General features: G+C 64.8%; 3 protein-coding genes across 5 annotated transcripts; all 3 read left to right on the forward strand.

Moving 5' to 3' along the window:
* The first annotated feature begins 1,752 nt into the window (after positions 1 to 1,752).
* Positions 1,753 to 6,185, forward strand: SLC25A22 (solute carrier family 25 member 22). The gene is given in 10 exon segments (XM_013050309.2): positions 1,753 to 1,895; positions 2,005 to 2,130; positions 2,327 to 2,382; positions 3,090 to 3,180; positions 3,684 to 3,724; positions 3,727 to 3,801; positions 3,907 to 4,081; positions 4,166 to 4,320; positions 4,394 to 4,469; positions 4,613 to 6,185. Coding segments are annotated over 10 exon segments (969 nt in total). The 5' UTR covers positions 1,753 to 1,875; the 3' UTR covers positions 4,767 to 6,185.
* A 335-nt stretch (positions 6,186 to 6,520) lies between these two features.
* On the forward strand, positions 6,521 to 9,577 carry CEND1 (cell cycle exit and neuronal differentiation 1). The gene is made up of 2 exons (XM_004781108.3): positions 6,521 to 6,647; positions 7,987 to 9,577. The coding sequence occupies exon 2, from the start codon at positions 8,085 to 8,087 to the stop codon at positions 8,532 to 8,534; it is 450 nt and encodes a 149-aa protein (XP_004781165.2). The 5' UTR covers positions 6,521 to 6,647; positions 7,987 to 8,084; the 3' UTR covers positions 8,535 to 9,577.
* An 8,286-nt stretch (positions 9,578 to 17,863) lies between these two features.
* Positions 17,864 to 23,888, forward strand: GATD1 (glutamine amidotransferase class 1 domain containing 1). 3 transcript variants are annotated; one of them, XM_045066971.1, is made up of 8 exons: positions 17,864 to 17,991; positions 19,371 to 19,447; positions 19,984 to 20,089; positions 20,444 to 20,551; positions 21,447 to 21,541; positions 22,214 to 22,307; positions 22,459 to 22,570; positions 22,669 to 22,811. In XM_045066971.1, the coding sequence occupies exons 1-8, from the start codon at positions 17,928 to 17,930 to the stop codon at positions 22,673 to 22,675; spliced, it is 663 nt and encodes a 220-aa protein (XP_044922906.1). In that variant the 5' UTR covers positions 17,864 to 17,927; the 3' UTR covers positions 22,676 to 22,811. The 3 variants fall into 3 exon arrangements, with proteins under 3 accessions (XP_044922906.1, XP_044922900.1, XP_044922910.1); XM_045066965.1 differs by lacking the exon at positions 22,459 to 22,570 and having other exon boundaries at positions 22,669 to 23,888; XM_045066975.1 differs by lacking the exon at positions 22,459 to 22,570 and having other exon boundaries at positions 17,878 to 17,991; positions 19,330 to 19,447; positions 22,669 to 23,888.
* Positions 23,889 to 24,714: the final 826 nt, after the last annotated feature.

The raw sequence follows: 24,714 nt of genomic DNA on the forward strand, positions 1-24,714 counted from the left end.
AATAAATTAATAAAATCTTTAAAAAAAAAAAAATAAAAAGTATTTATTTATTTGAGAGAGAGAGCAGGAGCAGGGGAGGCCAGAGAGAGAAGCGGGCTCCCCGCTGAGCAGGGAGTCCGATGAGGGACTCATTCCCAGGACCCCAGGATCATGACCTGAGCCGAAGGAAGACACTTAACCATCTGAGCCCCCCAGGCGTCCCAACCTTAGCTTTTTAATAGACGTGTATTGTTTCCTGTGTCCCAGAGCGCGGTTTCCAGGAAATGTGTCTTCTTCCAACAGACACAGGTCTCACGAACAGGAGTGGGCACAAACCCATCTCCACCCCCACGGGACAGATTGTCCACACACAGGATCTGAGCCCAGAGAGCGCCCCATCCTCTGGGTCCCAGAGCCCTAGACAGATGCAGCCTGTGCGCTGCACGTGGGAACTCAGGGGCATCCAGGGTCGTGGCGGCCTCGGACTGGGGTTCGTATGGGCGGCTGCCCTGCCTTGGCTAGGTCAGCCTGAGTCAGGTCCACTGCCCTGTGGGCTGGTCAGGTGTCTGAGGCGGGGCCCTGGCTCTCAGAAGTTGTCACACCCCCTCCCATCCCTTCTCCCACCGCGGCAGAGAGCCTCAGCCCAAAGTGAAAGAGAAAGTCCCGTCCCCCCTCCCAAGGCCGGCCCCGCCCCGCCTAGCGGCCAATCCCCGCAGCGGGCCCCTCCCTCGGCCTCTGGGTCTCCTCCTTGAGCCCGGTAGGCTGCAGTCCTGGAGGTGGTCCTCGGGGTGAGAGGGGTTCGGGCCTGCGGGGGTGGTGGGGCTGGAGGGGAAGGGGACACAGGGACAGATGGGCCAGGAAAGCTGAGGTGAAGGTCACCGGTCCTCAGAGGGACCAGGGGCGTGAGCCAGCCTGGTGACCCTGGGCGGCAGTGCTGTGGGTAAGAGCCTGTGACAGCTGGCCTCTGAGGGGGCCTGGGGAAGAGGCAGCGGGGAAGGCTCGGGACTCTGGGAGGCCCAGGACAGGAGGCTCCGGAGGCTGGTTCTGGCTCTCCTGCCCTGTCCTTAGTGAGAGGGGCCCCATTTCTCCTAGAGTGGGTCGGGGAACTAACCCCAGGCAGCCTCAGTCCGGTATCCCCTTCCCAACTGCCCCCTACCCTGTGCTTCCAGAGGACCTGGTCGGTGCGTGTGTGTCTGGGTCTGTCTGGGAGTGGGATTCCTGGAAAGGGTGGGTGCTGGGCTGGGTGTGAGTGAGCATAGTGCTCCTCCGAGGGGAGGGGCTGTCTGGGGTCCATGGGAGCCGTGGAGGGGGCTGCACCTGGAGCGGCAGCATCTTCCTGGGTAGCTGTGAGCTGAGCCCAGGTTGGGGGGCTCCTCAGCACCTCCGGCCTCCATCCTGAAGGGGGCAGGCGCCAGCTGCAGCTGCTCAAGGAAGAGGGGGTCACCGCAGTCCGCGGTTGACCTGCCTGGCTGGCAGATTCACTGCCCCAGAGGCGCCTGGCCCTTTAAAGGCAGGGTGTGCTCCTGCGCGTTCGGTGTGCACGTGAGTGTGTGTGAGCGTGAGCGAGGCCAGCTGGGAAGCCGCGCGGGGGCGGGGGCGCCTTGAAGGGAAACTGGGTGGCCTTGGGGATGGGGCCACGGGTGAGTGAGGGGCTCGGTGCCCTTGCATGAGACCTGGGGGGGGGCAGCTTATTTCCCTGGTGTGCCTCGGTGTGGTCTTTCCCTCCTTCCGCTGACTCCCGTACCCTCTTCTAGAACAGAAGCGGTGGTTTTGAAATTCCCCGAAAAGTGGAGGACTGCCCCTTCCCCCCTGTCCCACGCACGCTCCGCCCGCCACCACCCCTGTCCTCCCCCGGCTGGCGTCCACCTCTCCGGCTACCTGGGTGCACGCAGTTAAATGGCTGATAAGCAGATCAGGTCAGAATGTGACCCTGCCTTCGCTCTCGGCCCCACCCCACCCCACCCCGTGTGTGGTCCTGACCTGTGGCCGAGGAGGCCAGTCCTGACACCCCCTCTGCTCCCACAGTCTGCCGGCCAAGCTCATCAACGGCGGCATCGCCGGGCTGATCGGGGTCACTTGCGTGTTCCCCATCGACCTGGCCAAGACGAGGCTTCAGAACCAGCAGAATGGCCAGCGCCTGTACACCAGCATGTGAGCAGGCCCGGTGGGCGCGGGGGCTGGAGGGTTGTGGGGGGGCAGGTTGCGGCTCGACTCCGGTCCTGCTCCTGTGTCCCCCGCCCTGATAGACCAGAGGGGAAACTGAGGCCAGGGCCGGCCTGGGAAGCGCCTGTCTGGGTTAGGGCTGGAGCCGCTGTCAGCCCCTGGCCCCCTCCCCCTCTTGCTGCAGGTCTGACTGCCTCATCAAGACCGTCCGCTCGGAGGGCTACTTCGGCATGTACCGCGGTGAGGCTGGGGACCGGGCGGGTGGGGGGGCCCTCCTGCAGCCTCGGAGGCCGCTGGCAGAGCCAGGCAGGTTGGCCTGCCGGCGCCTGCTGTGGCCCTTCAGACCTGGGTGCTGGGTGGGTGGCACAGGCCGGGCTCTCCAGGGCAAGGTGGTTCTCAGCAGCCCTCCCGGAGCTCAGCCCCTCTCCCCCGCCTGCTGCGGAGGCCAGCGTGGCAAGACGAAGTGTCTTTACTGTGCGGTGGCAGGCTTCTGCCCTGCTTCTGGGACAGGTGGGACTCCATCTGTGCTGCGAGGCCCGAGGGGAGGGGGTGAGGCACAACCGCAAAGCTGCTTAGCAGGCAGTCCCCAAGCCTGGCTTTGCCCAGACTTGGTGCGGAGGGACCTGCCACGGCCGCCCTCTGCTCTTGCTCGCCCAGGGCCGAGGTCCTCCAGGGGAGGAGTTCCTCAGGGAGGCCACAAAGGGTCCATCGCGCAGGGAGGGTGAGGGGCGTGCCCAGAGGAGGCGCTGCCCCTGCCCGGTCCTGCCCCTGCCCGGTCCTGCCCCGCCCGGCAGCAATGTGGGTGAGGTGGCAGGAGGAGAGCCAAGTTGCGGCCGGGCAGGGCTGTGCCCGCTGGAGGCTCGAGCTGGCTGAGGGCCTCCCCAGCCTGCGTCACTGACCTGCCCGTGCTCCCCCCTCCGTGCTCCCCCGCCCCCCATGCCCCGCAGGAGCCGCTGTGAACCTGACCCTCGTCACCCCTGAGAAGGCCATCAAGCTGGCTGCTAACGACTTCTTTCGATATCAGCTCTCCAAGGACGGGTGAGGGGCTGTGAACCAAGGTCGTGCAGGGGAGGGGTCCGTGCCTCCGGACAAAAGATAGCCACCAAGGACAGCTGGCTGCCCCCCCTCCTCCTCCCCCCCTCACCGCTTCCTGCACCGGGAAGGAAGCAGATGCCGAGTCCGGTGGTGCCTCGGCCCCAGGGGTCCCGGCCCCCAGGGTGGGACTGGGGGGACACTGACCAGCTTTCCCGTCACCTGAGGGAGGGGCCGAGAGGGCAGCCCCTCGGTGCTTGCGAACCCCAGCTTCCGCGCCGCTCTTTGTGCTCTTTGCACCGTTCCCAGGCCCTGCTTCGGGGGCCATCTGTCCGCTGGGCTCGGTGCCCGTTGCTGGCAGGCCTGAAGGGGACCCGTGGCTGGCGGGTGCCCTACCGCTCCAGCGCCCGTTCCCAGTCTCCTTCACGCCCAGGGCAGCAGGCGGCCCCCCGGGGCGGTAGAGGCATCTGGGTCTGCTGTGCACCACGGCCCTCACCCCTTCTCCACAGGCAGAAGCTGACCCTGGTGAAGGAGATGCTGGCGGGCTGTGGGCTGGCACCTGCCAGGTGATTGTGACCACCCCCATGGAGATGCTGAAGATCCAGCTTCAGGACGCAGGCCGCATTGGTGAGGGTGTGGGGGGAGGACCGCGAGCTGGGGTGGGGGTGACAGCCGGAGCCGCGTCCCCTGCCCCAGTGGGGGAGCCAGCAGGCCCATCCCTTCTCTCCCCAGCTGCCCAGAAGAAGATGCTGGATGCCCAGGCCCAGCTGTCGGCCCAAGGGGGCGCCCAGCCCTCCGTGGAGGCTCCGGCCACCCCCCGGCCCACGGCGACTCAGCTGACCCGGGACCTGCTTCGGACCCGGGGCATCGCCGGCCTCTACAAGGGCCTGGGGGCCACACTGCTCAGGTGGGGGGGGGCGGGAAGGGTGGGAGGAGGGAGGCCTGCCCACCGTGTACCTCTAGGTCACCAGCGCCCCCCCTCCCCACACAGGGACGTCCCCTTCTCCATTGTGTACTTCCCCCTCTTTGCCAACCTGAACCAGCTGGGCTGTCCCGCATCGGGGGAGAAGGCTCCTTTCTATGTGTCCTTTCTGGCTGGCTGTGTGGCTGGGAGTGCGGCTGCTGTGGCCGTCAACCCCTGTGACGGTCAGTGCCTGGGGCTGGTGGAGGCGGGGGCGGAGGCGGGCTGGGCCCCACACTGACCCGCACCCCCCTGCAGTGGTGAAGACCAGACTCCAGTCGCTGCAGCGCGGTGTCCACGAGGACACCTACACGGGCTTCCTGGACTGTGCCAGGTGCGAGGGCCCCAGCGTGGGGGTGGGGGGTGGGGTGCGCAGCGGCCCTGACCACCCTCCTGGGGCTTCCTGGACTGTGCCGGGTGCGAGGGCCCCGGCGTGGGGGTGGGCGGGCAGCAGCCCTGACCACCCTCCCCCTGCAGGAAGATCCTGAGGCACGAGGGCCCCATGGCCTTCCTAAAGGGCGCCTACTGCCGCGCCCTGGTCATCGCCCCACTGTTCGGCATCGCTCAAGTGGTCTACTTCTTGGGCATCGCAGAGACGCTGCTGGAGCTGCTGCAGCGACCCCAGCACTGAGCATGGCAGCCAGCCGCTCCGTCCCGCCGAGTGGGACCAGAGCGGGGCCGGAGCCAGGTGGCCTGCCCAGGACTGAGCAGGAGACAGTCTCTCCCCAGCCTTCTCACGTGGACGGGGGGAAGCAGAGGAAGAGGTCCACATGGTGCACACAGCGGCCCCCGCGGGGTCCTGCCTGCACGACCACTGGGAGCAATGTCTTATTTATGTAGAACATGCAGAAATCTTTACATTCCTGGAGCCAGCCCCTGCCACAGCTCCGTCCCGGCCTGAATACCCCCAGGGACAGAGCTGGTCTCTAGGCTGGGGCGCCCAGGCCTGGGCGGGGCAAGCGGGACCCTACCCTCCAGTCTACCAGCTCTTGTCCCCGAGGCTTGGCCCCTAGTCTGCGAAGGGGACCCCGCACAAACCTATTTATTAACTTGCCGAGCACAAGTGCTCTGTCCATCCCTCTGTCCATCCGTCCAGCCTCCCCCTGCTGCTGTCCTTCTCCACTTGGCCAGGACTCCATTTTGCCCCCCTCAGCCAGCCTTGCAGGAGGATTGGGGTCTCCTGCCCCCCATATTGAGCCAGGAGTCCCAGGCAGGGGTCACACTGAGTTCTGACTCGCAGGGCAAGCCCCCCCACTCCATTGTGGGACCCAGCACCCCTCCTGGTGGGCTCGTAGCGTGTGAGGTCTGTGTGCATGTGCAAATGTTCTGGGGAGCAGTTTGTGTCCACCAGCTTCCACCGGCCTGGCCCCTCAGAGATGGGGCTGGGGGCAGGGGTGGGTGGCTGCGGGCTTTACCCTCATGGCCAGGCCATGTGTGTGCGTGTGTGCTGTGTGCACCCTGGGCTCCTTTCTGACCCCATTCAGGAATTTATTTTCCCAGCGTGGTTCTTGCTGCACCTCAGCAAACCCCTCTTCTGAGACCCCCCCACCCTATGGCGCCAGGATTGGCCAGTGGGGAAGACAGTCATGAGGACCAGTATGGAGCTTGGGGGTCCCTGCTCTGTTTCCGGGGATAGCACCTGCTCCCTCAGTCCTCCCGGGGCTCGCCCCACTCCCCGGGCCTCTGCTAAGGCCGCTGACTACACTCCGTAAGCTCTGCCTTCCCGGACCGCCCCCCTCCGTTGGTGTCGTGAATCAGAGCGTCCGCCCCGCCCCAGGCCACGTGATTGTGTCGGTGATTGATCTGATGTGCTGGTGCTGTGTACCCCAACCCGGCCCCGTCCTCGGAGGCCCCTTCCCGGTGACACTACCTGGGGCTCAGGCCTGGGCCCCCCAGTTCACGGTTTCTGGGAGCTGCCCTCTCCCGCCACATCTGTACCTTGGAAGCTGCTGCTGCTTACAGAATTATATTTTTTCTTTTGAAGAGTTTTAAGAAGTTGTAACTTTTTGTGTCTTGTCCTGTGAGAAGATAAATAAATATTCTAAGTAGATAGCTCGTCTCTGGTTCTGTTGGGGGGAGGGGCGGAGGGGGAGGGTAGCCTCTTTTCGGAGCCGGCTCCCCTGTCCCTGCAGACCGGCCTCCGTCCACCCTCCCGCGGGCCGGCACGGGGCCCAGGAGGGGGGCCCGGGCTGGGGGCCTGCAGACTCCCGCACTGGCTGGGGCGGAGGGGCGGGAAGGGCAGTCCCCTCTCTTCCCTGACTGCAAGCCGCCCTTGGGATCCAAGGGGGAGCCTGGGCGTGGGGGGCCCCACAGTTCCCCGCCAGCCGGGGGCGCCCGGACGGCCGAAGGGGGCGGCGCCGGTGGTGATGTGGCCCCGCCTCCTGGGCTTGCGGCGCCGAGAACAGGGCATTGTGGGAAACTCCCAGTCCCCGCAGCCGCCGCCGCAGCCGCCGCCCGCCCTGGTCCCGTGGAGAGCGCGCAGCGCCGAAGTGGAAGCGCCGGGAGCAGCAGCGTAAGACAGCGGGGGTTCCGGGGCCTGGGGCTGGGGGTGTGACGGCGCGGCCCCGCGGGGCGAGTGGGCGGCTCCCGCCTTGAAGGTCACTGGGGGCGCAGGCTGGGCCCCCGGCTCTCTCCAGCCCAGCGGCTCCTGGGAAGGGGAGGGGGCACTGGCTGACGTCAGTATGAACCAAAAATAACAGGGGCTTGGGGGGGGGACGGGCAGGAGACCACCTGCCCTTTGCAAACTTGACCCCCAGCAGCTGGCTGCCCAGCCAGAACAGCAGGGATTGAGGGGCTGCTGGGACTCCGTGAGAAATGGGGCAGCAGCTGGGCCGCTCACTGGGACACCCCCGTTATGCTGTGACCTACAGGTGACCTTCAGGTGTGGTTAGTGTTCCTGGCCTGGGTGGAAAACCTGGGCCGCTGCTTCCCACATGTGCTCCCTTTCCTTGGTGGGGTGAGGGGTACTAATCCTCTCGGAGGAGACACAGACAGGGGGTGTCTAGGTCTTTAGAGAGAGATGGCTCGGGCCCAGCCCGACTCAGACATAGAGGATCTGGGCCAGGCTTTTCCTACAGTCCGGAACCCCCATCCTCTGCCCTGGCCCAGGTTTGAGGATGCTGAGGCCGACGGACATGGCATGTCCACACCCGGCTGACACCAGGGGAACCCCCCCCACACCGCTCTTGCCCAGAAGCGGGCACAGCCCCAGACTCAGAAAGGACTCCTTGCCCTTGAACTGGAGCAGGGAAAGCTGGTCTTGGGGGTGGGTACCAGGAGCTGGAGAGGGGCAGATGGCTTGCCTGAGGCACAGGGCCTGTCACTGCCTGCTGGCCTGGCTTCTCCAGCTTCCCCGGGAAACACTTGAGGTATGCAGTACCCCAATTCTGGCAGCCTGGGGCCTATTCCCACGCCACTGACACCACGGAGCCCAGACTCTGGGTTCCTGCCCTACCCCCACTCCACAGGGACCCAGTCCTTCCAAGCAGGTACACTCTTGGTTCAGCCCAGGCACGCCATAGCTGCCACGCCCTCCGCTGACCGCATAGCCTCCTCTCACTGCCCCGTCCAGGGCAGCTGGAAATAGCACAGGCAGGGCCAGGACCATTGTGCGGATGGCTAGTCTCATGCAGCACCCCCAGCCGGTTCAGGGTCAACAGGCTCTGCCTGTGTGGTTCGAGGGGCTTCTCAGGGAGTGGTGGGGGGCTGCTGGAGACCAAGCCCTGGGAGCACATGCTGAGTGGGGTCTTCTGGGGTGGAGGGTGGTCCAGAGAGCCTTATGGGACAGGATGGTAGGGAGCTAAGCAGGTGGGCTGAGTCTCTTGCCATGGCCTCGCTGTGTCTCTCCCCAGGCCTAGATAATGCCCAGTGGTGAGCTGTCCTGAGCCACTGAGTTCCAGCCGCCTGTCTGTCCACGCACACCCCACGTAGCCTGCCAGCACCGTCCAGCATGGAGTCCAGGGGAAAGGCGACCAGCAGCCCCAAGCCCGACACCAAGGCTCCACAGGCCACTGCTGAGGCCAGAGCCCCACCAGCTGCAGATGGAAAGGCCCCTTCAGCTAAGCCTGGGAAGAAGGAGGCCCAAGCAGAGAAGCAGGAGCCTCCCGCAGCCCCCACACCACCAGCGGCCAAGAAGACCCCGGCCAAAGCAGACCCTACCCTTCTCAATAACCACAGTAACCTGAAGCCAGCCCCTGCGGCCCCCAGCAGCCCTGATGCCGCCACCGAGCCCAAGGGCCCTGGGGATGGGGCTGAGGAGGGTGAAGCCCCCAGCGGGGCCCCAGGGGGCCGAGGCCCTTGCCCCTTTGAGAACTTGACCCCCCTGCTCGTGGCTGGGAGTGTGGCCGTGGCCGCTGTAGCCCTAATTCTTGGTGTGGCCTTCCTGGCCCGGAAAAAATGATGGCTAGTGCCCAGGTGGGGGCACAGCCACTTCCTGTACAGATCTCAGGAGCCTAGTGCATGCCGAGCTCCCCCACAGTTATCCACACACCCCTACATGCGCGCCATATAGACACATATACCCCCACACGCGCAGAGGGACAGACAGACAGGCCCCCAGCCGTGGAATCGCAGCCCGCTCGCTGGCCTCCAGCACTTCCCCCTCCCAGGCTCTGGGGTTTACTGCGCAGCACAGGAGGAGTCCTAGCACAGGGAAGTGGTCTTTGCTGTGGCCAGGGTACTGGGGGGCAGGGGGAAGAGAGGCCCTCGAGTGTGGCCCGCCCGCCTGCGTGTGCCAGCCAGTTCCCAGCGGCCCCAGGGGTCCCATGCGCTTCCTGGCAGACAGGGTTGGGTAGGGGTCCGAGATGGGCTGTGACAAGCGCCCAGCCCATGTGGGGACATTAAAGGGTATGGCTGTTTCACTCTCCCCACTTCTGCTCTTTGTTTGTAGCTGGGCAGGGTTCGGGGGGGGGCGGGGGGCATGTGGGTAGGGCCGGGGCAGTGGGGTGACCCGAACCAAGCCTTCGCAGTGGCAGAACTTCCGTGTCACCTCTGCCCACCACCTGCACCCTGGCTAGGTGGACAGACAGTGCAAAGGCAGGTCTGGGCTGTGCCCACCATTCACCTTCTAGCTTGTGCCCCAGGGGAGCGGCCGAGGCTGGGACCACAGCACTTCCTGCCCTGGGGCATCCGAGAGCCTGGCAGGGAGGCCGGGGATGGGGGCGCTGGTCGAGGAGGACCTGCCCCTGTAGACCGCCCCTCCCGCCTCACCTGGCGCCCTTTGATTCTAACAAGCGTATAGATGCAGTAACACAGAAAGGAGCTGCTTGGCGGACCCGCGTCCACCGCCCCGCTGGGGAGGGACGGAGGGAGACTGCAGTGCAGCCCCTCAGCACGGTGGCCGCGGGCACTGTGGGCGCTGACACGTCCTTGCCTGGCCAGCCCACCCCTGGAACCCTGGGCCCGAGTGCAGGCTGAGTCTGAAATAAACCGTCTTGTCTCTTGGCTGGGCTGGCGTCCTCACCTCCCTGGGCCGGGGAAAGGCGAGGGCTTCCCAGGGGGCTGGGGGAGGGGGCCTCCTTGCCACAGCACAGGCTCGCCGGGGAGGAATAGGGAGCCCCGGTGCCACCGTCCACCGCCCCCCCCTCCAGCCACCCCCATGCCTTTGAGCCCAGACCCTGCCCCGTCCCAGACCGCCACAGCCAGGCCTTCCCGCCAGCCTGGCCCTAGATGGACTCCTACCCCCAGGCCTGGGCTTCCGGCCGCAGTGCACAGGGCAGGGGCGGGGCGGGGGGGGCTTGCTCTTCATCGGAGGCCAGGGCGTGTCTTCCTCCGTCGCCGTCATCGGTGAGCTCCCCGTCCGTGCCGGGCACAGAGGAGACTGGGGAGATGGGCTTTCCTCCTGCCACCCCACAGCCCGCAGCTCCCTGAGCCCACTCTGACCAGGTGACCGACTAGTCTGGTCTGCCTGCGCCCCCAGCCGTGCGCAAGGCTGTAGGGGCAGGGTCTGGGGAAGCATGGCCCTGCTGGGCGCAGAAGCGCTCCTGTGGGCTCTGTCCCCCGGGCCCCTCACGCCCTCCCCTTCCTTTCCTGGTACCCACCCTCCCAGGGCGGCGCACCCGCTGCCTGTACCTGCATATCAGGCCCAGGCAAGTCCGGAGAACCTGGGAGTGAGAAGGTCCAAAACGGGCTTGACGGCCTTGTCCAGATGCGTGCCTCCCCTGAGTCCTGGGACCTCCTCCTGACCCCCACACCGCCGGCTCCTCCAGTCCCTGAGCTACCGGGCCCGAGCCGGCCACACAAGGTGGGCTGCTGTGGAGCAGGGCAGACCTGGCCCACGGGTCCAGCCTCCAGCCCCTTTGCCCCGCAGGTGTCGGGGCTGCTGCGGGGCTCGTCAGACCACCCACCCCCTCGGCTGGGCAGTCCCTTCTCCCACTGTCTCCATCCGGTGGCTTGCGTCTCAGAAACAACCCCCCTGATATTTTAGAGAATTTTTGCAGCCAGCAGAGGTGACTGTGAGGACGAGCTCTGTCCTCTTCAACAAGCGCAGAGCCTGGCCCTCGACGTCATCCCGCCGGAGGTCTGCCCTGCCCTGCCCTGCCTCTCCTTGCTCGCCGATTCACAGGACGCTAAGCTTGTTTCCAAACAGAGCAGTGATGAAAATCCTTGTGACGGCCCTTGTGCCTGGTGTCTTTAGGGTGGGCTGTGTGTGTGCTGCAAACATATCTTTTTTTCGTTTTATTATTTTTTGTTTTATTGCGGTAAAATACACAACACAAAATTTACCACCTTAGCCACATCAAGTGCGTGGCTCAGGCACGAAGCACATTCACACCGTTGTGCAGCCGTCCCCACCAACCATGCCCAGGACTTTCGAACTTCTCAAATGGAAACTGTCCCCTGGAGACACCGACCCCCAGCCTTCACCCGCCCCCAGTGCCCACCGTCCACCCTCTGTCCCCCTGAGACACCGACCCCCATCCCTCCCTCGGCCCCGGCGCCCACCGTCCGCTCTCTGTCCCTGCGAATCTGGAGACTCCAGGGACCCCATCTGGGTGGGATCCTGCAGTGTTTGTCCCCGTGGCTGGCCTGTTTCACTCTGCGTCACGGCCCCCAGGTCCATGCGCGTTACTGCAGGCGTCCGAATGCTCTTCCTTCCCGAGGCTGCTCTATGCTCCGTCGATGGATAAACCACGTTTTGTTCGCCCGCTTGTCTGTCGGCAGACACTTCGCTGTTCCCCCTTCCCGCTGCGGTGAGTTGATGCTGCTGTGGACGGGGACATGCTCCTCTCTCCGCCCCTCCTCTTGGGTGCGCTTCGGCCCCGGGGCTGCTGGGCCGCGCAGGGGCTGCGTCTCACACAGCCTCGCTGCTGCTCCGCCGAGCCCCAGGGCCCCCGCTCTCCCCACCCCGGGTAGGGGGGAAACACGCAGACTGTGCGAGTCTGACCGCCTCTTCTGGTTGTTTCTCTCTGCACGGCTCTAATGTACTCCTTTTCACCAAGTTCCTGGCTATTTGGGCCTTGTCTTTTGTGATTCTTCTTCTTGATGCTGTTCGTCTGTTCTTCTGTTGGACGGAGTGCCTTCTTCTCATTTATCTGGAGGACTGCTCCGCTTGCTGTGCCTACCAAGCCTTCGTCACACTGCGGACATCTTGACCCAGTGGCTGGCTTCCCTTTTGCTCTGTTTCCTGAGCGCAGAAGTTCTAAAGTCCGAGGTTGTCACGTGGACTCCCAAGCCCCTTACCGCGCGCTCTGGAAATCACGGTCAGAAGGAAGGAGCTCTTCCTCCTAACAGGCTAGTATTCTCGGCATTGGCACATGTTTATTACATGTCACGTCTCAGCCTATCTGTGGACCTGAAGTTTTGTGTGTGAATAAGCTGGAGATCCGGTTACTTCTTTTCCATCAGCGGGTCCAAAGGAGCCCAGGACGTGCACAGTTCCCACTGGCCTGCTGTGGCCTCTCACTTGCCAACACAACCCGGCCTGTGCAGAGCCTGGGGTCGGCTAATACCGGCCACCTGTCAGGGTAGATTTAGGGTAGCACTTGGTGATGATTTCCTGTTTCTTTTTCTCTTCTTTTCTTCTTCTTCTTCTTTTTTTTTTTTAAAGATTTTATTTATTTATTTGACAGACAGTGATCGCAAGTAGGTCGGGGGTGGGGTAGTAGGCTCCCTGCTGAGCAGAGAGCCCGATGCGGGGCTCAATCCCAGGACCCTGAGATCATGACCTGAGCTGAAGGCAGAGGCTTTAGCCCACTGAGCCACCCAGGCACCCCTGTTTCTTTATTTCTGATTTCCCTTGCACACTCAGTTCCTGGAATCCCCTCCTTGGGAATGTGAGACTAGCTTAACTGGGTCTCTGGGGCCCGTGTGCGGTTTGAATGCTCAGCTTCCATCCCACTGTGTTCCTAAACTTGAGTAGGGACCTTTCCAAAATAAGCAAACTCTTAAGAGATGTCCAAGGCTGGTTTTGTGGTTTTTGAGAGAGAGAGAGAAAGATACTGACATCAGGAAGATGAGTGAGCAGGCGGGGGACGAGGGGGAGAAGCAGGCTCCCCGCTGAGCAGGGAGCCAGATGCAGCGCTCAGTCCCAGGACGCTGAGACCAGGACCTGAGCTGAGGGGAGAGGCTTAATCCACTGAGCCACCCAGGTGCCCCTAAAAAATCGTTTTTTAAAAAATAGGTACTATACGGTGTCTGGGAGCCCCGCATCGGGCCTCCTGCTCAGGGGGGCCTGCTTCTTCCTCTCTCGCTGTCTCTGTCTGTCATAAATTAACACAATCTTTTTTTTTTTTTTTTTAAGATTATTTATTTATTTATTTGACAGAGAGAGATCACAAGTAGGCAGAGAGGCAGGCAGAGAGAGAGAGAAGGAAGCAGGCTCCCTGCTGAGCAGAGAGCCTGATGCAGGACTCGATCCCAGGGCCCTGAGATCATGACCTGAGCCGAAGGCAGCGGCTTTAACCCATTGAGCCACCCAGGCGCTCCAAATTAACACAATCTTTAAAAAAAGTACGTACTATAAATACAAATCAAATTTTCAAGGCCATCAGGAAAACTCAGGTGGGAGCATCGTGTCCTGGGACAGAGGTGTCTACTGGCACCGACAGAGGGACACCCTGCCCCCACCCCCCACCCCGGGCACCACAGGGACTCCCCAGAGACCTGGGCTCTGGGCCATGGTACCAGGACCTGATGTCTTCCTGTTGCCAGGCTGTGCCATGTTGCGCCACATGTGGGCTTCGGAGGGCACAGGTGGTCAGGGTTATAAGGACGCAGAAGAGGTATGTTGGGGGGGCTCCACTTCGTTTCTCCCTCTAGCACCCCTTCCCTCCCCGGAGTGCGCAGTCCCTCTCTGGGGAGTCCCATCCTGGAACGCATTCTTGGCGTGACCAGGGAGTGGAGCTGGCCGCTGTCTCCAGACCCTGCCCTCCCCCACAGAGAGGGGCCTGGGGCTACGTGGGGTCCTCTGGAACCTCTCTTCTATCACGGGGGCAGAGTGACCGATACCTCCCCAAAGGCACAGGTGGCAGAGAACTTGGCTCCGGGGACTGACCCCAGCTGCTGCAGGCCAGTCCTGACTCCTGGATCTTCAGTGCTCACCCCCAGCTCCCTGGCTCGGAGCCTCCCTGACCTCACCCCTGGTCCCTGGGCCAGACAGGCAGAGGCTCCCTGTGTCCCAGCGGCTGTTTCTGGTGTGCCTGGACATCTTGGCCTGGTGTCTCTGGCGCAGGGAGGTCTGGTGAGGGCTGTCAGAGGGTTGGTGAGCAGTGTCCACCTGCCAGCTTCAGCTCAGGGTCAACTGTCGGGGCAGGACAGCAGCTCGGCCCCTGCGGTCCTGTAGAGGGTGCTGCGGTCCCATCGCTGGGACCCATCCCTGGCCAGCGGGAAGAAAGGCTGAGTGTGGGTGGTTGTTGCCCCCCACCCAGCACAGTGGTACCTGGAGGTGTGTTTGAGGGGTACCCCATTCAGATACTCCTGTGGACCCTCCCACCCACGCAGGACGCAGCCAGCCTGTCCGAATGTCCCGGGCAGGACGCAGCCAGCCTGTCCGAATGTCCCGGGCAGGACGCAGCCAGCCTGTCCGAATGTCCCGGGCAGGACGCAGCCAGCCTGTCCGAATGTCCCGGGCAGGACGCAGCCAGCCTGTCCGAATGTCCCGGGCAGGACGCAGCCAGCCTGTCCGAATGTCCCGGGCAGGACGCAGCCAGCCTGTCCGAATGTCCCGGGCAGGACGCAGCCAGCCTGTCCGAATGTCCCGGGCAGGACGCAGCCAGCCTGTCCGAATGTCCCGGGCAGGACGCAGCCAGCCTCCCTGCCGTCTCACCCCACTCCAGGCCACAGACTGCCTGCCCACTTGGCTGACATCTTTGGGCCACACTTCGCCCTACGCCATGAAGGTGAAAGGACCCCGGTGCTCCCCGCCCACTGCCCTGGCTTCCGCAGCCCCATGCCCTTGGCGGAGGCCACCCTCTGCTGTCTGGTTCAGGGTCTGCATTAGTGCTTGGGCTCTAAGTCTCCAGGTCCCACCCCCGGCCCCAGCCAAAGTGCCCGGAGCCTGAGCACTGGTGGAAAGAGGGCTGCAGCTGGGGCCCAGGACACAAGTCCCCTGGCCAGCAGTCTGGCCGGCAGGGCTACCCATGACACACCAGCCCTGAAAGAGAGCCCTGTCCCAAGTCTCCTGTCTGAGGTCCACCCAGTCGTCAGGCTCACCCAATGGGGGGGGGCACTCAGGGCAGCCCTGTGAGTTTAGGGGGTTCTCAGAAAGGGAGCACAGGGCAAATGGTGCGTCTGGTGCCCAGGGGCTTTGAAGGACGGTTAGGAGTTTGCCAGACAAAGAGGAGCTCCAGCATTTCAGAGGGAGGAGCAAGTGGGAAGGCTCCTGGGGGGACTGGCTCAGGCACACTCTGGAAAGGAAGGAAGCCAGGGAGCCGGGGGTCCTGAGACTCTGGCAGTGCCTGCTGGAAAGGCCCCCGGGAGTGCCCCCCGAACACCCTTGTTCCGTCTGAGCGATGTGCAGAGACAGGAATGAGACCGTGAACCCGACTGGTGTTCGAGAACATGTCATGGGACACCCTGCGCCTCATGTTTCAGGGTCCCTGAGCAAAAGCAAAACCCCGGGTTCAAGATCATCACTCCGCAGCAGCAGAGCCCTGGGGCCCCGGCCCCTTCCCCTCCTGGGTAGTCACTATTGGCTGATGCCCTAGGACTCTGTGCCCACGAGCCCCACACTTCAGGGCCTCAACTGTGACACTGGCGAGGCCCTGGGGATGGACAAAGGGGTACTGGAGGGGGAGGCCGTTCCCCCCAGGCCTGGATCCTTCCCAGGAGACAGCCATCCAGCTGTGGGCCAGGGCGCAGAGCCGCCCCTGAGGCTCTCCTGGGCTCTGCCCTGGGAGGGAGAGCTAACTGCCCACTGATCCGCCTGTGGGACTTCCAATCCTGCCCAAGGCAGGGCTGCAGGAGCATCCCCCTCCTCGCCTGCCAGGGCTGAGGGGGCAGAAGGGGCAAGGGGCCAACTTACTGGAATGGGAACCCGCTCAGGCAGTGGAGAGACAAGCCAGCAGGACTGAGTGGGTAAAGAGGGCAAGAGATACAGCCTCATGTCAGGGGCAGCCCTGCTAAGGGCTAACCCCAGTCACCAGGACGGGGCCTCTGGCTCCCTCTCGTCCAGTCCTCATTGCCCACAGGGGCACACGCAGAGAGGCAGGCCACTGCCAGACCCGGACCAAGACCCCATACCACCACACCTGCCCCGTGGAGCTGCCCACCCCAACTCCGGATGCCATGAGCTACCTGGACCCTCACAGCCTTGCATGTGCTGGGAGCCACTGACCCAGGCAAACCTGCTGCCCTGGACTAGGGTTGGGGTGACACACACACAGGACATGGGCTTGGCTGTCAGCCCACTCAGGCAGGTGGGTCCGTCCGGCAAGCGCTCTGCAAGGACTTGGGTGTACAGCAGAGTGGACACTGCCTCTGAGCACAGGAACGCACCTGCGCACGTGAGCTCCCACTTGCGCGCATCAACGTCGTGGCACAGGCCGCAGCCCAGCTACCACGTCTGTCCTCTTAGTGGCAGAGGGGAGTGGCCTGGCCTGATGAAGTTCGGTGATGGAAGAGGAGGTGGGTGTCAGGGCGACCCTGGGGTGCTGTGTTGGTGGGGGCTGGGCCTGCAGGATGGTCCCATGGCCCCCGCTGCAGCTAGGCATCTCCAGCCCCTGGATCCCATGAATGCCCACGTGGGGAGCCCTCCTAAACCCAGAAAGCTCTTTCTGTGGCTAGGCCTAGCCTATGTCTTCAGGCTTGTGGGTCTCCGTCCAAAGTCCTCCACTCACGCACACGGCTCCTGTCCCCTGTCCTGAGGCCCTACTAATGCCGGGAGCCCCCAGCTTCTGCTTCACTCATAATAGGAGGGTCCTGCTGAGGCTGGGAGTTGCTGGTAGTCAGGAGCTGTGGGAGCGTGCGGCCTTGCCAGGCAGAGGACAGAGCCGGTGGTCATGGAGGTAGGAGTACCCAGGAGAGGACAGGTCCTTGGCCTGGCCTCGGCCACTTTGGCATTTTTTACCCACGACAAAGGTTTCTTTAGTCAGAACTGAGGCTGGCTGGACCTCGAGGAAACTCTATTGCCTGAAGCAAGGGGTCCTGGAAGGTGGCCTGTGGGGGCCAAGGGGTGGGTCAGTTCCTCTTTACCACCAGCCTGTGCCCAAGGCCCTCTACCGGCCTTCCTTCTCCCAGGCCCAGGCCTTAGAGAGCACCCAACAGTCTGCAGCTGACCCCCGTGTCTCCCAGACAGTCAGTGGAAGCAGTGGAAGCAGTGGAAGCAGTGCTGGAGATGCAGGTCCGCCCGAGGGCACCCTGATTTCCTACCGGACTCCGCACCTAGAACCATCTCAGGAAGGGACACCCATCCTCTTCCAGGGACTCAGCTGAACGAGCTGGGATGCCTCTGTCTCCCCACAACCATCCCGGAGGCAGACCCATCGCTCCTGCCCCCGCAGACACCTGCAGACGCCCCCTGATCTCCAGACTCCCACCCCGGCCCACACAAGCACCCACCGCCGCAGCCCCACCCTCGCTGCCCCAGGGGCGTGCCCGGCCTCCTTAAACTCGTGGCCTCCCATTTTCCCGATGGAGCCGTCCCCCACCCCCTCTCCCCTCTGGCCGGCCCACTCCACTGCTGTCACCTGTGAACCCACGTTCGAAGCCCCCACCTGCAGGACGTGAGCCCCCTTGGGAGGGCGCTTTGCCCCGCGCATTCCATGCTGTCTCCAGACTCTCAGTGACCCAGGGTCAAGTGCCCAGATCACGAGGCAGGGACCATCATCCACGGGTCGGGCACCCTCGTTCACGGGCAGGGGTCCTCTCTCCTGGTTCACGCTCCTGTCCCAAGGGACGACGGAAAGCGAAAGGCCCCGTGCTCCTGACTGCGACCACGGCCGGGTCTGCCCAAGGCTGCTGAGGCGTCGGGCCGGGAAAGTCGGCCCACGCTGTGTCCCGCCGCCCTGGGGCCAAGCTCTGAGGCCCGCCAGCACGACCCCAGGCTCTCCCCCCGGCCCCCGCCCCGGCGGCCCCGGGCCCGCATCCGGCACCCGCACCGGCCTGCTGCCCTCCCGGCGCCGCCCCCCCAGCCCCCCCAGCCCCCCCGCCCCCGGCGCCCCGCCCATCCGCCCGCCCGCCCGGCGCCGCCAGTCCTGGAACCAAGCTAGGGGGCGGCTCCGGGCAAGGGAGACCCGGCGCATGCGCCCGGCGCTGCCCGCGGCCCCACCTCCAGGCGCCGTAGCACGTGACCCGCGGGTCCCGACGCCCTCCCGCGCACGCGCACGCGCACGCCGCGCCGGCCCCGGCAGCTGCTATGGCGTCCGAGCGACTCCCGAGCCGGCCCGCCTGCCTCCTCGTGGCCAGCGGCGCCGCGGAGGGTGAGGCCCGCGAGCGTGTGGCGTGGCGGCGGCGGCCCGCCGACCCCGAGCGGTTCGCCCTCGCGGAAGGGGAGCGGCGCCGGCGTCCCTGGCCTCCTGCGGGGGGACCCGGGGCGCGGCGCTCCTGTGCGAGGAGAGCGGGAGCCGCCTCGGGGCGAGGGGCCGGGGCCGCCGGCCGGGGCGCGCTGGGGGCGGTGGGCCGGCGGGGAGCTGCGGGGCCGGCCTGCGCTCCGCGCGCCTGGGCTTGGGCAGCCGGCCGGTGGGGCCCGGGCCTTTCCGCGGGGGTGGCCGTGACCCGCGGCCGGGCCGTGGGGGGCTGGGGGAGCGGCTGACCCGGGGCGGAGAACCCCTCGGTCCTGCCGCGGGAGGTGCCGGGGCGCGGGCGTGCGGGGTCCGCCTGCCTGACCAGCCGGAAGGCGCCCGGTTGAGCGCTTCCCAGGCCCTCGGCTGCGCTTTCTTCGTCCGACGGCAGCGGGGAGCCCGAGGTCGCGTGGCGGAGGGCCCGGGGTCGGGACCGGGCTCCGTCCTGGAGAGGCGGGCGGGTGACCGCCAGGGTGGCTGGTAGGAGTGGGGTAGGGGTGAGGAGGGGTCGACTGGCGGGGCCGCGCCACGGGGAGGGGACACGGCTCTGAGAAGGCCACTAGGGCACTGCGGGCAGGAGAGGGCCCTGCAGAGACCCTGGAGGAGGGGTGAAGCCGGGGTCAAGGAACTGAGGGCAGCATTAGGCAGAGTCCACGCTCAGTGCCTGCGCTCCGCCGTAAGACCCAGGGACGCGCAGGGTGGGCAGAGGGCAAGCTGAGGTCTAGGGATCCGGTCCAGGATTGACAGAAAGCCGGAAAGATGCCCACTGTGCCCGTGTGGGGCCACAGCCCCAGGCAGCTGGGAATGTTTTGGACTGGAAGTGGGCAGAAGAGGGCTGGGAGCTGCACTGGGCGTTGTGGGCAGGGTCCAGGAGCTCTGTGGGCAGCGGCCAAGTGTCCTAAAGTGGGGACGGGGCGAGGCCAGCCCGTGGGGGTCGGGATGCACCCGTGTTCCTGCCCACACTGGGCCGCAGCCCTACATCTGAGGACACAGATCTCGGCCCCTGTTACCTCTCCCGGCTGAGTGCCGGGGGTGGGGGGTTGGCTCCGTGGGTCGCTGTTGGTTCCGTGAGTGCCCCTGGGGACCTTGCATTTGAGTTTGCCTTCTGGAGAGGCTTTTCGTGGCCAGGCTGGGCAGAGAGCCCATCCTGCAGGGGCTGGGGGCTGGGGCTGCTGCCCCAGCATGGTGAGGTGGGGGACCAGGAGACCCTGACGGTGTCTGGAGCGGGGACGGTCATGCCCCTCTTCCTGCCCACAGAGTCCAGTAGTGCCCGATTTAGAGCCGTGTTGACTTTGCAGGTGTGTCTGCCCAGTCCTTCCTTCACTGCTTCACGCTGGCCAGCGCCGCCTTCAACCTACAGGTGGCCACCCCTGGGGTGAGTCCAGCCAGACCCATGGGGTCTGTACCCTTTGGGGGGGTGAGTCTCGGAGGAGTGCTGTCGCTCTCAGGGAGAAGCAGGGAGCCCGAGGCTGGTGTAACTCCCAAGGGAGGTGGTAGGGCTGAGGCTGAGGGCCCCGTTGAGGTGGTCAGGCTCTGGTTCCTGGTTCCTGGGCTCTGGCCCTCCCTTTGGCAAGGGAGACCTTTCGTCAACGGTCAGCCCTGCGTGTGAGAGTGAAGGTGGGGCAGACCTTCCCCCGGGGTCTCTGCTCTTCTCTGGCACGGGACCAGGGGTCACGGCAGCAGTGGGTTACGGGTTTCTCACTTTGCCTCCGTCTGTTGTCACCCCCAGGGGGACAGTGGGTGCACTTTATAGGGGTAGACTGAGGGTCAGCTGGGGCTAGCTGCGGGTGGGGTGTGGCATGGCTGGGTGAGGGGTCTGGGCTGTCCCCAAGCTCTTGTTGGCATTTCAAGCCCCCGTGAGCCAGCAGTGGGGTGCGTGCCACTGACCTGCAGTCCCTGGTGCTCTTACAGGGGAAGACCATGGACTTCGTGGATGTGAATGAGGGTAACGCTCGCTGGGTGCAGGACTTCCGCCTCAAGGCCTACGCCAGCCCTGCCAAGCTGGAGTCCATTGATGGTGAGGGGCCGAGGCTGCTGAGACCTTGGGGCTTTGGGGTGTGGGGGTTCTAGGTGGGTTTGTGGCCTCCACAGTGCTCCCTCGCTCCTGCTTCTGATGTGCTTGGCTTGCCACGATGTGCTGTGACCGTCCGGGACAGCACTCATCCAGAATCCTGGGCCCAGAGTTCTCTGTCTAGAGGAGAGAGGCGGGTGGCGCAGGGCGGAAAAGTCGGGGATGGCTTGTGGGTCTTGGGATCCCTCGTGTGTGTGGGGAGAAATGACAGATGGTGGCCTCTGACTGGTCCTCTTGGGGAGCTGATCCCAGCCAGCACCCTCGCTCTCGGTGACTGCCCTGCCTGGGATCTCCCCGCAGGTGCCCGGTACCACGCCCTCCTGATTCCCAGCTGTCCCGGGGCCCTGGCCGACCTGGCCAGTAGTGGCTCCCTGGCCCGCATCCTCCAGCACTTCCGCTCGGAGAACAGTAGGTGACGTGCGGGACTGGGGTGCGGATGGGGGTACGTAGGTTAATGAGGAACGGGGCTCTGCCAGCAGATGGGAGAGGTCAGTGGGGATGTTTCAGGGCAGATGGGAGGAGCCTCCGATTTTGGCACCAGAGGGCATGGGTACTGGGCTGTCCGCGGGGATGCACACATTCGAAGTGGGGTGCCCCTCAGGTCGCTCCTTCTGTGTGCCATCTGCCTGTGTTCCATGGGGGCCGGTGGCTGCCCCATGCAGCTCCCTCGGAGGTGGGTGGGCAACGTGCTGGCTTTGTTCCTCGTGGGGTTCAGGGTTTGAGGCCAGCGGGGGCTGGGAGGAAGGCTGTGCTGTGGAGATGTGGCTGCGTGGGCCTGATGGGGACAGAATGCTTGTTAGGGACCAGCAGACAGAAACGCAGGAGCTCCACACAGCGTCCTTTGTTAGCCGGAGCAGGGCCTCCCATTCCCAGCGTGGTCTGGACAGAGAGTGATTGTTCCTGGCCACTGCCACCGTGGGAATGCCCGAGCTCCCACCCGACCTCGGGGAGGGCTCTGGGTGACTTTCGGGCAGGGCTGGGGCTCCGGAGGGACGGTGGAGGGACCGTGGAGGGATGGTGTTCGCAGGTGAGCTGCAGCCGAGTAGGGGCGGGGACGTCTGCCACCGCCCGCCACGCCCAGCCATGGGTCTGCTGCGGTCCAGGGTCTGGTCATGGGCCGCCACACCCCGTGACTGCCTGTGTCTGCTCTTTGGCCGAAAATTGAGGAAACAGCTGTGAACCAAGCTTAGTCCCCATGCAGAAGCTGACCGGTGGGGAGGGAGCTCGGAGGCAGGAGGTGTCGGGAGAGGGGCGGGGGCCCCCAGGGGGGTGTCCACGGCCTTAGATCTTCTCTTACTTTCAGAGCCCATCTGCGCGGTTGGCCACGGCGTCGCAGCTCTGTGCTGTGCCACCAATGAGGACCGATCCTGGGTCTTCCAGGGCTACAGCGTCACAGGGGTGAGTGTTGCACAAGGGATGGTCCCTGGCATCAGAGACCTGCATATGTGCCTGAAAACTCAGGGGCTGTCCCCTCTGGCAGGGGGGACAGTCACTTGCCCAGACCGGGACAACAGGCTGGTAGCTATGCTGCTTGCTCTCCCCTCCCCTCCCCTGCTGACAGCCAGGGTGGCCTCCAGGGCGTGGCCTGTGGCTCTGGACATGGGGAGGGAAGCACGGGGGGCTCTTAGTGGGGTACGAGGCAACTTTGGGGTGCCAAGGAAGGAGCTGACATGGCTTTTGTGCCTGTCATGTGGGAGGCCAGGAAGTTTGGGTGCAGGGCCTGGAGTTGGAGAGGGAGCCTGGCCGGACGGGACCCAAGGGAGATCTGACATGCGAGGATTGAAGCCTGACCGTTTGGGGCTGCATGAGGCCAGCTTGGCGGGTGGTGCAGGGGGCTGGGGGAGGAGAGGCGCAGGAGCACCACCTCAGTGTGCGCCCCTGTGACCTCGGGCCAGCTGTCGCCTCTCCACACCCCTCCCGGGGCTCTGTGCCCTGCTCTTCCCCCCTTGTGTGCTGGGGGGCTCCGCTTGAGGCTGCCTGCTCAGCGCATTTAGGGGCCCTGTGCTGGGGGAGGGCAGCTGTGGGCGCTGTGGTGCCCTGACCTGGGAGTGGGAACCCCCTCCCCAACAGCCGTCCGTGTACGAGCTCATCAGGGCCCCTGGTTTTGCCCACCTGCCCCTCATCGTGGAGGACTTTGTGAAGGACGCCGGCGCCAGCTTCACTGGTGAGCCGGGGCTGGGGAGACACCGGCCCGGGGCCACAGCTGAGACCCAGGCAGGCTTCCCGGTGCTCGGGGGGGCCCCTGAGAGGGAAGGGGGCGGTTTGCGCCCGGCCGTGAGCCTGCCTGAAGCCCACGCTTTCGGGACGTCCTACAGCTAGTGAGCCGGACACCGTGCATGTGGTGCTGGACCGCCACCTGGTCACAGGCCAGAATGCCAGCTCCACTGTCCCAGCCGTGCACAACCTGCTCTTTCTCTGCGGTGGCCGGTGAGGAGCCGTGGACGGCATGGGGCATGGGGGGCAGGGTCCTGGTTCCTGACCAGCCTTTTGCTGGAACCTGAGCCTCGACCTGGCCTGTCCTGTAGGAAATGAGATGGCTTCCCACCTGCCAGCGGACACTGCCCCCTCTAGACGACCGGATTCCTCAGGCCTCCAGGGACCCCACCTCCTTGACAGCCCGAGAGTGACTTCTGGATGCCCAGCTGGACTCAGCGGGATTGTTGGAGGCCTCTGAGAATTAGCCCTGAAGAGTGTCAGCTGTGGGGGAGGGGCCGCCCTCCCCACCCCCAGGCCCCTTGCCTTCCCTGGGGGCAGAGTAGTAGAGGGGCTCAGGGCTGTCAGGTGGTCTCTGAGAATCCCGCATGAGCTCGGCTCGGAGAGTTGGTCTGTGGGAGTCGGCGGTGGGGGTCCCCGTGTTTGTCTTGGATCCTTTGGTCTTCCTGTGCCCAGCTGGCTGCTGCTCCCTTCTGCCTGTCCCTGTCCACCCTGACCGAGTCTGGTGGTGGTGCCAGGACCCCGTTGTGTGTGGGGAGGACAGGGCCCAGGCCTCTGTGCCGCCCCCAACTCCTCTAGGTGTTGGTGGGGGAAGCTGTGGTCCAGCTTCCGTTTGCCCAAGGCCAGGGGGCAGCTTGTGAGGGACACAGGCTCCTGGCCCCCAGGCAGGCCCCAGACCCCTCGGTGCTGAAGGAGCAGCCCTGATTTTAATCCTTGCCGTGGGTGTGGGTTCAGAGTGTGACGGTAACACCGTGTGAGGCCATCGCTTCTGATGCTGAAACTGCTGGGTCTTCAGAAAGCAGCACTGCTCGCCCAGAGCCCTGCCCACGTGGCGTGTGGGTTTGCAGCTGCCCCAGAGCTTTCGAGGTAGAGGGACCAAAGTGCGGGTCCTGCTGGCCGGGAGCCTTGGAGCAGTGCTCCTCGGTCTACACCTATGTGTAGAGCCAGGCCTCCACAGGGCTGTGCAGGGGGTGCTCCGTACCGACATGGCCACTCACCCTGCAGGCTCGCGGGCCTCCAGGGGCCGGGCAGGTCCTCTTGCGCCCCGACTTGGCTTGAGCGCTTTGCTGCATCTGACCCCCCTGGAACGAAGATGGGAAGGAGGCGAGGCCTCCCCCGCGCCACAGAGTGGGGAGATGCAGCCCCGCCCCTCGAGTTTTTCTGAGGGCACCGTGCCAGGAGCTCCTGACGCCACGGCCCCGCTCGCCGGCTCCACTGAGAGGCCTGGGTCCTCCGGGCCTCGGTCACCACCACAGGGTGGTCGACATCTCTAGACGAGCTCTTTTAATTAAAGTTCATGCTTTGTGGGCTCCGTCTCTTGTGATCCGTGAAGCGCTACCAACACTCACCGAGCTCAGCCAGACAACTCCTGGGTTCGGGTCGGTGCAGGGCGGGGCCCCCCACAGTCCTGCTCCCTGGGTGGCCGTGGCAGCTCGGTCCTGGCTTTGCGACATGCAGGGTGCGGGGCTGGGGGCTGCCATCAGGCTTGGCGGGGGTGCCTGCTGCCACTCCAGGGTGTCCCCATGGGCCATCCACCCACCAGAAGTAACAGACGACCCCACAGGAGTGACCCGTGAGCGCCGGGGACAGCAGCGTCCGCCGTAATAGACTTAAATCGTAGTTTCCCTGGTGCAAGCGGCCGTCACTGCCAGACAGCGCCAGTAGCCGTGTGCTAGGACATCACTTGGCCAGGAAGAGGAATGGGGTCCTGGGAGCATCGTGCAGACTGAATCTGGACGGCGGCCTGCAAAGCCAGACCTCGGGTGTGTGTGAGTCCATTACACAAAACAGAGTCGCTCTCAGAGGGTGAGGGGTGCAAGTGAACATGATGCCTCCTGCTGGGGGCACGGGAACATCCTAAAGCTGGTGTCAGGGCCCCCGGCTGGCTCAGTGGAGCTCACACCTGGGTCTCGGGGGGCAGGGGGAGTCTGTGCCCCGCGTGGGATGTAGATTGCTTCGAACAGTAAAATCTTTAACTCAGTAAATCTCCGTGGCCCGCATGGCTCGAAGTATAAAGATCACCAGCTCGGACATGTGAGCGGGAGGGCCGGCCTGACGTGAGCTCTAGTACTCGCATGTGTGACCCAGACCTGCAAGTCCTGGGGTGCGGCCTGTTGAGCAGCTGGCCATCTGCCTGC

The sequence above is a fragment of the Mustela putorius genome, unplaced genomic scaffold, assembly GCF_011764305.1.
Source record: "Mustela putorius furo isolate JIRA1106 unplaced genomic scaffold, ASM1176430v1.1 tig00000127_pilon_pilon_pilon, whole genome shotgun sequence".
Lineage (NCBI taxonomy): Eukaryota > Metazoa > Chordata > Mammalia > Carnivora > Mustelidae > Mustela > Mustela putorius.

Coding starts and splice junctions, on each gene's coding strand:
- CEND1 (XM_004781108.3), top strand. CDS start 8,085: ATGGAGTCCAGGGGAAAGGCGACCAGCAGCCCCAAGCCCGACACCAAG.
- GATD1 (XM_045066965.1), top strand. CDS start 17,928: ATGGCGTCCGAGCGACTCCCGAGCCGGCCCGCCTGCCTCCTCGTGGCC. Junction 20,090..20,443: donor CAAGCTGGAGTCCATTGATG/GTGAGGGGCCGA, acceptor ATCTCCCCGCAG/GTGCCCGGTACCACGCCCTC. Junction 22,308..22,668: donor CGCCGGCGCCAGCTTCACTG/GTGAGCCGGGGC, acceptor CCTGTCCTGTAG/GAAATGAGATGGCTTCCCAC.